Below are 11693 nucleotides of genomic sequence, written 5' to 3'. Positions count from 1 at the left end.
CCCCAGTTGCCAGTTTGCAGCACCAGGCAGATGCGAGCAGACACCCAGGGACTCGGGAGCTACGAGGAGCCGCAAAAAAGCAAGCGCTGCCCCCAGCACCAGCCCCATTCATCCAGCCTGCCATGGGTGAAAAACTTGTTGTTGCAGCAGGAAGAGCCCAGGACGTGTCTGCAGGCAGCAAGGGGAGGTTAAAATCCCCTCATGTGCTCGGTTATGTCAGCCTTCCTCCCATGGGGGAAGTGTGGGGACGCTTCCACATAGCACATGTTTCAGAGTGCTTTTAACAGCTCCTAGCTGCAGGAAAATATTCGTCTTTTGAACCACAAACTATTCCTGGCAACAACTCAGCTAAAAAAGAGCTATAAAAAAGTCAAACTCATTCAAGGCAGAACATGTAGGCTGTGTGTCATCATTGCTACAGGCTGAAAGATGCCTGAGAGGGTCATCCTTGTTGACTTCCCTAAGTGACATCTGCAAAGCTTAAAAAAAAAAACCCCCGCCTGCAGTCAGCACAAATGCCCCAAGACACAGCTCTTGACTGATTAAGTGCCTCTTCGCATGCCACAGGACTGGTTGACTCTGGGGACAGACCTGGGGCTCAAGGTGACAAGGTTGGGTTGACCCAAGGGATGTGAGCTTCACCCTGGCCGCACCGGTGGCAAATCCCGATGCAGACAGGCTACATCCCACATGCAGCCTTGCCATGGCTCACGGAGGCTGGTTTTGGTGGGCTGTTGTGTCGTGTGGATGGCTGATGTCGTGTGATCTCGGGGTGAAGCACGGGCAAAAAGCAAGCAAGGGTAAGCGGAGTCAGAAGAGGATGGTCTGGGACTCACAACACCACCTCTCTCCTCCAAATAAGACTAGGAAAGGACTCTGGTGACAGAGAATTGTATAATAAAAATAACTTCTTTGGTTTCTTTCTCTAGAAAACATCTCACACACAGTATAAAAACAGGTAGTTTAGAAATAAATTTAAAGCTGGCTGTACCAGTGACAGCAGTTACTGGTACTGAGACTGAGAGCAGTCTCAGCATTAAACTCCTTTCTCAAAACAAAGCATGACAAACAAATGCAAGTGAATCCTCTGTGGGGAATACTGTTAAATAACTGAAAAAACACCCCAACAAAAACAAAACAACGCAGTTTAAAACAAAGCCAGTTTTCTAAAGAGGGGGAGCTGGGTTCTTCCCCAGAAAAAACAACCCTGGCCGCATGTTTCTCTTCTGATAAAGTATTGACGCTTGCTGAGTGCTAGAAAAAAATCAGGGGCCAGCACCCAGGGAGCCCCCAGGAGCTGCACCGGCTGCGGGCGCAGGGATGTTGCCGCTCACAGCATCCCATCCTGGAAGCAGCGTTGCAGCCGCACGCAGAGTGGGACCCGGTTTAACTCTGACCCATCACTCATCTCTAGTGCTGCATTTCAAGTTAGGTTTGGGAAGATTAATAAATTAACGAAGCCACAGAAGAAAAATCAAACCAAAAACCACCCATAAAGTTCAGTTCGTGTTCTCAGGACAGGAGGAAGCGCTCGCGGACCTTCTCCTCGATGGAGTGCAGCTTGGCAGCTCGCAGCGCGTCCAGCAGCTCCTTGGTGACCTCGTAGTGCCCCTCTTTGAGGTGGATGAGGAAAGCCCTGAACTTCTCCTGCATGGCCGCCCTGGTCCCCAGCGCCTGCTTCCTCGGTGAACCCTCCAGGATTTGCTGCAGGCGCTTCAGCTTTCTGACGGGGATGTTCTGGTACGCCACAAAGTCTATCATGGCTTGCTCGCAGTCGTCGTCTCCTAGAGCTGGTGGGAGAAAAACACCTGGAAGTTAGAGGGAAGGGGACCGTGGGACACGGGGAGAGCAGGTCCCAGCCCTACCGAGCCTCTCGGTGGGACATCTGCCCAGAGAGGTGGTTGATGCCCCAACCCTGGAAACATTCGAGGGCAGGTTGGACGGGGCTCTGAGCAACCTGATCTAGTGGAAGCTGTCCCTGCTTATGGCAGGGGGGGGTTGGATTAGATGACCTTGAAAGGTCCCTTCCAACCCAAACCATTCTATGATTCTGTGACGTTGTCCTCACCTGGGCTCCGCTCTCCGGCCACGGCTCGGACCAGGGGTCCCAGCCCAGTGAGCCCTGCCAGGACATCTGCATCTCACAACCCATCTTCCAGATTCGAGAGGGTATTTTAGCTCACACGGCCACGTACATCCATGAACATGAGCTGGGGACCGCCTGCCCGCCTCTGCCCACGCAACGCGGGTGCCCAGGCAGAGCGCAAGTCCCTGCCCGAGGATGCGGCAGCATCTGGCTTGCAGCAGGCTCATCCTTTGCCTAAGTCAAAGGGGCAAGAGAGAGGGCAGCCGGCTCATGCTGCTGGCACGTGGGTGGTGGAACGTGCAGGTCAGAATAAGCATTTTGCAAGTAGAAAAAATGAGGTTAGAAGGAAGAAGGAGAAAAGCACCAAATACTGCATCATTAACTGGCCAAGGCCCATCTCTGCTAGCTAATTGTCCTGGAAGGCTGAGCCCGGCCCTCGCCACAGGCTGGATTTCCCAGCAGCAGCCCATCATATACAGGGCACTTAGAAAACAATGTGTAAAAGTTCCTGTAATTTTGAAAAAAGTAAATATACCTTTTCCATGCTCCTCCCTGCCATGAAATAGGGGAAGAGTGAAACTCCAGAGGAATCTGAAGTAACTGCAGTAAGTATTTACACATGTTATTTTTCCTGAAAGTTTCTATTCTCCCATGCAGGTATTTTACATCTTGGGGCAGGACCAGCCCCAAGTGCAGCCCAGATTGGGGCTTTTGGACAGACCCAGTCCCAGCTGGCTAAAGTACCGCTGGAGCTTGTCCAGTGTAAGGAATGAAATCAGAACGAACTTTCAAGAGACTGAAGACAAATGATTACTCAATCAGGGAGAGACTAGCCCAGTTTTGTGCCATTGTAAACTGAGAACGGTTTCATTGGTGATAGTGGGGTGGGTCAAGCTCCCTTGCCCAGACTCTGCCTCTCCTGCAAACTCAGGGTTTGTACTGAATTGCTCCGGCGACTGCCGTTGCAGCAGGGAGGAAGGCAGGTGCCCGTGCGCCTCCAGACTGAAATCATGATGAACCAGAGTTAAAAATACTCCTCAGTTCCCATTGCTCATGGGCCTCCTCTAGCTCTATAAATAGCTGAAAGGCTGGTCTGGCCGTGGGTGCCGTTGCCTAACAAGCGGCAGCACACGTGCTGCTGACGCAGCCTTCACCTGACCACCCCCCCCCATCCCTGGGACCGCATCCCGCTGATGACAAAGCTTTCCATCTCCTCTCTCCGGCGGGATCACACTCCTGGCAAGGAGCTCGTGGCATGAGTCAGGCTTCGTAAGGAGAAATGCCCTGCGTTGGCAGTGCCAGGAGAGGATGGAAAGGCAAGAGTTTCTCTCGCGCGCTGCTGGGGGGGACAGTCTCCTTGCTCCATCACCGCGGAGGAGAAGATTTCTTTGAAGCTCTTCTATCGAGCTTTATCTTGATGGAAGAAAGACTTTTTTTTATACTGGAACAACCTCTGCAGGGATGCGGTGGAGTCCCTATCGCTGGAGGTTTTCAGGATGTGGCTGGACATGGTGCTGGATATTCTTATCCAGGCTCCCTTTCCCACGAAAGGTTGGGCCAGATGAACTTTCAAAGTCCCTTCCAGCCTGGGCTGTTCTATAGCTCTATGACTGATTTTTTTTTTTTTTTTTTTTTTTTTGGAAGTTTAAGGGTGCAGGTTCACTACCACCCAGATCAGTCACGTTGAATTTGTCTCCCATGTATCTTGGCTGGATGCTCAGGGCAGAGCGGGTGGTTTGAAACAGCTGCCTGCCTCACCTTGACTGACATCAGGCCCTTGAGATGGTTTTCAGTCCCTTTCTCATGCCCTAACTTGATGGGGTGCATGTTACAAAGCACCCCCACAGCCAGCCCATTGCTCTCCTCCGCTCCTTTGCCCTCTGCTTTTGCCAAGAAAGGTCAGATCAGATGATCCTTGAGGTCCCTTCCAACTTGGTATTCTATGATCCGTGCCCGCTGGTGGCTCCTGCCCAACCTTCAGCCTCCGCTGAGGCTCAGCGCTACGTTTGCACCATCACGGTGACACATAGAATCATAGAATCATTTTGGTTGGAAAAGACCTTCAAGATCAAGTCCAACCATTAACCATGCCCCCTAAACCATGCCCTGGAGTACCCTGTCCACTCGCTTTTTGAATATCTCCAGGGATGGTGACACAGTTGACACCACGTCTCTACTTTTTCACCTAACAGGTCAAAAGCCACCCTACGCTCAGCTCCAACGAACCATGGACTCTGCTCCATTTAACCTGCACGAGACAAGGTTGCGGCCACAATAAAAGCTTCCTGGAAAACAGCCTGAAAGCCCGGGTGAAGTGAGCACAGGAGGCACGCCAGGACCCGAGCTGGGTGGCACAGCCCTTCACACAGAGTCTGTTTACATGACCGCCAGCCACCAGTTATCACTGCGAGCTATCAATCAGGTACAGCCTAACAGCTGCCAAAACCGTCCTCGTGTCCCAGCAACCCCACTTATCACAGTCCCTGGTAAGAACGGGCAGGATTTCACTGCTAAGCTCTTTGCTCTCGCTGAGCAAGGAGCCTGCACGGGCTCTGGCTGAGCAGAGGCTGTTGCTTAAGCCCTGCACCCTGCCTTTGCCCTATGGGACCGACCTGGAGGGAAAGGCAGGCAGACAGTCTATATTTTCTCCATAATTACTATTAATTACAGATCACTTCCTACTTTTACAAGCTGCTTCACCTCATTTTCCATCTAAGTAGGAAAAAGTCACCAGAAAGTTCACTCTCGCCCCGGCAGCATCGTGGTCCCGGCATCCCCCCACCCAGCCCGCAGAGCCACGGCAGCTCACCTGGTCCCTGCGTGCTGTTGATCCTCCCCAGTCTGCAGGAGGTGCAGAGGGTGTCGTGGTACTGGTTGCCCTGCACGTTGGTCACCTTGCCCTGCTGCTCGCAGTCTTGGTGCGGCTGGCACAGTTTGGTGCTGGAGTTGGAGGAAGAGAAGAAGCCACGAGGGCAGGCGCGGCACTGGGTGTTCTCGAAGGGGGTACCTGTACATGGGGAGGCAAGGGGACCCTTAGCCTGGGGTGATAAGCTGGCAAAGGAGCAGGGGATGATGCCGGCAGAGCAAAGAGTGCCAGACACCATTCGAGCACGAGGGTGACATTTTGGAAATGATCATTGCTTGCACCTCCCCTGGGCATCTCGTGTCCTCTTGTAGGGCAAACAGCAGTTCCCCAGTCATCTCCCAGGCCAAAGCATTTGGCACGTGCTGATAAATTGTCACCAGCCTCCAGCCACAAGAGGAGATCTCATCTGCTACTGAAAGGGGCCACGTCCTGGGCGGCAGACGCCAGCTGGGACGATGGGTAAGCTGAGTGCCAAACCAGCCCTTTGATTCACAGCAGAGTCAGGAGGCTCCTGGCCAAGTGAAAGTAAAAGTTGCCGAGAAGGTGAAAGCTCTGCTCGCTTCTGCAGCGCTGCAGTTTCCCACCCAGGCTCCAGGCCAGACCCACCGCCGTTTCACAGGGACGGTGCCATGCAAGCGAGATTGCACCAGGGTGTCTTGCACGTTCCTTGGGAGAAGAGGGAATGGCCCCGATGGCAGCAAATTTCACACCCCGTTTCATCTCCTCTTCATATATCTAGTTAAGAACAAGGTTTCTACCTTGTTGCAACCCACTTCAGGCCATAGCTTTGGCTTTACCAGAAGTCCTAGCCAGCCCAGCCACTGACCCCAACACCTGAGTCAGTATTTGCAAATGGGAAACCCAAAAAGAGCCCGCATCCCCAGAGGATCCGCACACAGATCGAAGGACCCATCCAACCCGAAAGCCAGCGAGGTCTGCCTCCAGCCCTGCAGCCGCAGGGTCCACATCATCCCCATCCAGCCACAAGCACTGACAACCCCAGGGCTCTGCCCACCCATGCTGGATGCTCGGTCCTTGCTGTGGGGTTCAGGTGTCTGGGGTGCCATCATTCCCTGCACAAGAAGCCATTTATAAAAAATAAATAATAACAACAAAAAATGAGCTTCTCCTCAAATGCCCCAGCTTGCTCACATGGCTCCTCAGTCCTACAGCCAGCTCTCCAGCCAAATTTGATGTTTACTTTCAAAGGGCTTCCCCGCATTGCTTAGAGACCTAGTTCAGCTTTTGCTGCATTACTGCATTTTATAACAGTCACATCCTATAGAAGAATTAAACCCCGAACCTCAGCCATAAGCATCAGCTAAAGACAACAGGTATTTCTCCTCTGGCCTGCAAGCCTGGAGCTCTTCTGTGCCGTGCATGGAAGGACTTCAAAAGCCTCCACGCTTCAAAGCATGAAGCAAGATAATGCTGTTTTTGCTGATGCTGCCCACACTGTTTTATTATACCCAGCTGTGGTTTCCAGACAGAGCCCAGTCCTTGGTGATTCAGGGGAGAGTGAGAGGGAAACCCGCTCATAGGCAATTTGTATTTTTAGAAAGTGTGCACGTGTACAAATGGGGGCAACTAAGGGACCAGGCGAATTCGTGCTGGGGAAACAATGGGAAAACAACGTCCCTAAAATCTTTCATGACTTACATCTCACCAGGGGACAAAGTTTCGGACTCATGAATCAAAACAAGGCTGATTTAATAGTTTTGGAACCTGTCCATGTAGCCATTTCATGTTTTGAATACACCCTCTCCCAATTGCTCAATAAAAACCACAAAACTCAGCCCCAGAGCTACACACATTCATGCTGGTGAATGTGTCCTTGCATCATTAGCAGTCTGTTTCAGTCCAGATAATTAGCACTCTGGCTACCTGCCTGCAAGGAGAAGGGAGCTGGCAGAGAAGCAGGAGCCCCTCAGACCATTCCACCTGCCGAGAGCCCCGGCAGGGCAAGCTGCTGCGCCGGGGATGGGTAAATCTCTGGGTGAATGAACAGGTTCTGCCTATTGTGGCAGGTGAAGCGGGTAACCAGGACTGCCATGTCCCATCTAAGTATGGTGCTGGGGGATTTAAAAGGCTTTCAAAGCAAAAGCTGGGGAAAAACCAGACCAACCACTCCCTGGAAAAGAAGCCAGGAGCAGTTTCACACACCAGCAAGGCTGGCACTGCGCTGGTGAGCAAAAAGGGAGTAGGTCAGGCTATTGGCAATCATTGACCACTGTATTTCTCCGTGATTTTTAGTTCCAGCGGAGATTTTGGGATGCAACAAGAGCCTCAGGAGCACACGGACCCCTGCCGCAGCCGCCTGGCTAGGGTACTTACCCAGTTTCTCTACGCCGGAGCCCGGTGGGCACTTGGAGTGCCTGATGCAGAACTCCATCTCCGAGTAGTAGCCCTCCTGGCACTGACAGACACGGTTGTGGGTGGAATTGCACTGCTGCACCTCCACCTGCTTCTCCTCGCAGATGACGTTACAGTACCGGCACTTCTCCAGGTAGTTCCAGTACTGCGTGTAGTGCAAATCCGGGCAGGGTTCGCACACTGTCTGTCTGTCCCTGGTGCAGTGCTGTGCCACGAAGGTCCCCGGTGGGCACTGCTGGCAGGTGAGCTTCTCGTTCGTCACAGCATCTTTCCATTGGTAAGTGGGCTGGGCGCTGCAGTCGAGCTCAGCCAGGAAAAGGAGGAGAGGGGCAAACATCCACTACAGCAAGGACAGCACAAAGAGCCCTTAGCTTGTCCTCTCGCAGAGGCAGAAGCAGCAAACAGGGCTGCTGCGTTACAGAATTCGTTACTGTTGTAGATGCAAGAAATTATTTTCCCACTTCATGCTCTCCCCAGCCCCAGGGGTGAAGCAACAGTGGTACCGGGGACCAGCCGCTGCCCCCCACGTGCCTCCCCATCGCCCTCCGCTTGCCATCCCGGGTGACAAAGCATCCTTCCCAAACGATGCTTCTTAAACTCACTTTGTGGTGCCTTCGCAACCCTATTTCCCTCTTTCAGTACTGAAAGCAGCTCCAGCACATCCTCCTCTTCTTTTCACCACAGTCAGTTCCCCACCATTTGGGGTAAGAACTTTGCAGATCAGGAAACAGAAGGGAAGTTCTCCAAACTAGCAAATACATAGTGTGCTCCATAGGAACTCTAAACTGTTTTGGAAACCCAGAACCTCAGTATAGGACTGGAGAATCCCCAATCTTGTTTATCTTTCCTTTAAAAGCACACGTACCCAACCTTAAGAGCAGATGGTACATTACCTTGGACGGATGCCTTAAATTTGGCATGTGGCAGGATAACATAGCACCGAGGGCTTCCGAGCGCTGCGATCACAAACCTGGGGAGACAGAAAGGGTTCCTCAGAGGCTGGCACTGGCTCTGAGGACAGCAGCTGGGTTAGAGTTCCTCTATAGCAGCAGTGCCGATCCGGCTATCCGGCTTTAAAGCAGAGAGAGAAACGGGTAAGGACTGTTAGGAAAAGCTGAGTTTTCCCCTTTGCTTTTCAGACAGTCCTTTCTCCAAGGGAGATGCCGGTTCTCCCCAGCCCGGGGACAGCAGCAGACTCTTATAGCACCGGTTTACCGGTGGAAGGCTGCGACTGACCCTGCTCCTGACGCACCCATCGCCCCGATATGAGTAAGCTCTCGGGGGGGAGGAAAATCACCCCCCCAGCCCGGGCGGGACCCACAGCAGCGGCTGCGGCCAAGAAGGGAGCAGAAGGGGGCGAGATGGTGGAGCAGAAGCCGAGGCCTCCCTCCCCATCCCACCCCACCCCATCCCATCCCTCCCCATCCCCCGGGAGCGGCTCCCCCCCACCCTGCCCCGCATCCCCGACCCTTACCGCACCGCACCGCGCCTCTCCCCTGGCCGGGCAGCACCTTTATAAGCCCCAGCCCCTGGGAAAGACCCCTTTTGCGCAAGCGGCCGGCGGCATCCCGGCCCGCCCGGCCCCCCCATCGCCCCCTCCCGGGCTGCCGCCGCGGCGGGCACCGGCTCCGCTTTCCCGTCCAGCCCCGCAGAGCCCCAGCGCTCGCTCCTCCCCGACCTCCTTTTTCCCTCCCGTTCCTGCTTTTTGCACGTAAAGCAGCGGAACTCTGGGGGGCAAAAGAGAGTTTTTACCTGCGAGGAGGCAAAGGCGGGGGGAAAAGGCAGGGAAATGCCCCTGCGAGCGCTTCCCTTCCCTGGCTGTAAATGCTAAATAACTTCCCAAGAAGAGCACTTGTCTCTCGCTGTTGCCCCCCCCAGATGTGCCAACCTCCGTCCAGCCTCCCGCACGCTGCGAGGGCACTAACCCTGCTAAAACAACCCAGGTTTTTAGTGGTCGGGTAATGCATTTCTGAAGCCGGGTCAGAGCTTCAACATTCTCCTTTCCGGAGCACTGGGGATGACACTAACTCCAACTGTAACACTAAAACACTTTTATGGGCTAACAGCACCCAGCAGCTGAGGAGGTCAGCATTTAAATATCTTACAGGTGACACTTTGCCATAAGTCTTGGACCCCAAGGAGTTCAGGGGGAACTGAACTTAGCCTTACACGTACAGTGCTTAGCAGAGCCACACAGGAGTGCGTTTACCGGTGCCTGCTCTCTCTGCACTGCCCCTGCTTAAATATATCAGATTTTGTCCTCCTGCCCCGGCTCACCAGGTTCCCTCTGAAGGTAAAAAAATCCACAGCCACCTCTGCAAAGTGCTTTACGTGCTAGAAAGGCACACGGTGGAGAGCTCGCCATCCCCCCGTTCCAGCTGTAGCTGCTCTGGTCCACCACCCCACCCCCCCCCCCGCAATCACAGGGGGAAGGAGAAAAAGGACAGAATTTACCTACTCTTTGGTGTAAAAGCAGGAGAGCTCCTCACCAAGCCCACGAAGAGCACAGCGTCTTCTGTACCTGAAAACCTGCTTTTTCATTTCCTCCCCGACACCATCTCTCTTGTCAGCAACGGTGCAATGAGGCAGAGAAGAAGGGGAAAGCTGCAACCAATTCCAAATAGCGAGCTGAGAAAAAAGTTTAGCTTTTTTCTTGTTTTTAAACTTTCCAATCAACGGAAGAGAAGACGACACACCTACGTACAAATCACATCCTAACGCACAGAGCATTCAGCTGGGAAATCTGATAATTTTTGTACTATGCCCCTGTTAATGTCACGGCTTGCCATTTGCATCTGTGAAAAGAGCAAGAGGGCGTGCTGTGATCTGCACGCTGGGCTGCTGCCACTGCCCATCACATAAATGCTGCCGGTTCCTGGGTCACAAACTCCTTGTGCCCTCTCCCACCGGCACAGCTCGCAGGTCCCGGGACCCCCAGCCACCCCTTTGCCTCCGGCAGGGCTCTGCCATCCCTGGCTTGGCACGTTGAACAGGCTTACGACTAGGAAAAAACCCAGCTAGTAGGTTTTATACCAGTAAAGCACCACCACCAGTACCATCTCTCAGGATAAAATAGGGATAACAACCATCACCCAGCGAAGCCTCACTTACGCAGAAGAAAAACATGTAAGAGAGCAGTCTGAAAACAGTAGCTAATCCATAAACACACTTGCTTAATATGCACAACTTCTCAAGCATCACCATGTGGAGACACTGAAGGGCCTAAAATATCCTCCCACAAGTCATTTTCTGTGGAACTGCTGTTTATAGCCTCGCTGCTTTCAGGTCAGGCTTTGCTGTCTGCTCTGAAGACCTCTGACGAAGAGGACACCAGCTGCCGCCTCGGAAAACAGCAGCACTCAGTACCCTCGCCTGCCCCGCGCTGGGGCTCTGAACACATTTCCCACCATTGTTTGGGGTGCAACAAAGGAATTCCACTCGGGAATGCAGCTGTCCACAAGGAATACAGACTGTTTTTATAAGCCAGCCCAACATCCTCTAAATAAGCTTCTCTGGCAGCTGTCACAATTTGTATTTTTCTCAAGCATCTCCCGTTCCCATGTATGTCCTCTGCCCCATCACGTGAGCAGTTATGAGTATCAAACACCAAATACAGCATCGCAGAAAAATTTAGTTTGGAAAATTTTGTACTCTGTTCTGCATTGGGAGGCCCAACACCCCAATCCGTGGTGTTCTTTAAATTTTTAGAGTTGTTACACGTATGACCAAGCTGTGGGTCTGAACTGCAATCCTACAGAGCAGTATCTTTCTTCTGTGAGAACTGGGCTCCTTATGTCCTCACGTCTCAACACTCAGTGTTCCCAAATACTCTTTTCACACTTGTTCCCTCCGTGTATAGTCACATCTCTTACGTTAATATTATCCCACGCATACAGCCCAGGCACAAACGCCCAGACACTATCTAGAAGGTGTCCTGAAGAGCAACCTGTGCTGTACCTAGAGCAGACGCGTGGGCACTTGTGGGTGGGGAAGGAGGAATGGAGAGCTCGTCCCCGACAGCCTCCCCTCATCCTCCAGCAACCCCCGAGGAGGAGGCGGCAGCATCTCATTCTCAAAGAGACTCTCTGAATGGGCATTCACGAATAGTCAAAACCAGATCAGGCACTCAAAAAAGCAAATGCAAAGTCTCTGGAAATGTGAAGGAGCCATAGTGAGGAGGTGAGAGGACGTGGAGGTTTTTCTCCTCAAGAGGCAGCAGCCAAATTATTTTGCATATTGTTACAGAGAATTAACATTTGAGCATTTGCCTTCCACAACACCAGAATGAGCCTCTCCCCTCCAGCTGTCAGTGGATCTGCGGATGGTAAATCTCTTGGACTTTATTCTTAACACTGTTAAAGATCAAAC

The 11693-nt window shown here is 52.7% G+C and overlaps 1 protein-coding gene across 3 annotated transcripts; it reads right to left on the bottom strand.

Annotated features, from left to right (window-relative positions):
• Positions 1–880: 880 nt before the first annotated feature.
• TNFRSF6B (TNF receptor superfamily member 6b) lies at positions 881–9525 on the bottom strand. 3 transcript variants are annotated; one of them, XM_052784496.1, is made up of 5 exons: positions 9501–9525; positions 8219–8295; positions 7287–7665; positions 4896–5093; positions 881–1790 (listed from the first exon to the last, which is right to left on the bottom strand). In XM_052784496.1, the coding sequence occupies exons 2-5, from the start codon at positions 8258–8260 to the stop codon at positions 1513–1515; spliced, it is 897 nt and encodes a 298-aa protein (XP_052640456.1). In that variant the 5' UTR covers positions 8261–8295; positions 9501–9525; the 3' UTR covers positions 881–1512. The 3 variants fall into 3 exon arrangements, with proteins under 3 accessions (XP_052640456.1, XP_052640446.1, XP_052640439.1); XM_052784486.1 differs by lacking the exon at positions 9501–9525 and adding an exon at positions 8800–8838; XM_052784479.1 differs by lacking the exon at positions 9501–9525 and adding an exon at positions 8800–8817 and having other exon boundaries at positions 8219–8388.
• Between the last annotated feature and the right edge of the window lie 2168 nt (positions 9526–11693).

The sequence above is a fragment of the Harpia harpyja genome, chromosome 1 (genome assembly GCF_026419915.1).
Source record: "Harpia harpyja isolate bHarHar1 chromosome 1, bHarHar1 primary haplotype, whole genome shotgun sequence".
NCBI classification, from domain to species: Eukaryota; Metazoa; Chordata; class Aves; order Accipitriformes; family Accipitridae; genus Harpia; species Harpia harpyja.
This window is presented reverse-complemented; position numbering and strand designations above follow the sequence as displayed.

What these genes read in the sequence shown, in the direction of transcription:
- TNFRSF6B (XM_052784496.1), bottom strand. Translation starts at nt 8,260, where the DNA reads ATGTTATCCTGCCACATGCCAAATTTAAGGCATCCGTCCAAG. An exon ending in ATTTAAGGCATCCGTCCAAG is followed by an intron (nt 7,666 to 8,218) that starts GTAATGTACCAT and finishes TCCTTGCTGTAG; the next exon opens with TGGATGTTTGCCCCTCTCCT. An exon ending in CAACAGCACGCAGGGACCAG is followed by an intron (nt 1,791 to 4,895) that starts GTGAGCTGCCGT and finishes TTCTCCCACCAG; the next exon opens with CTCTAGGAGACGACGACTGC.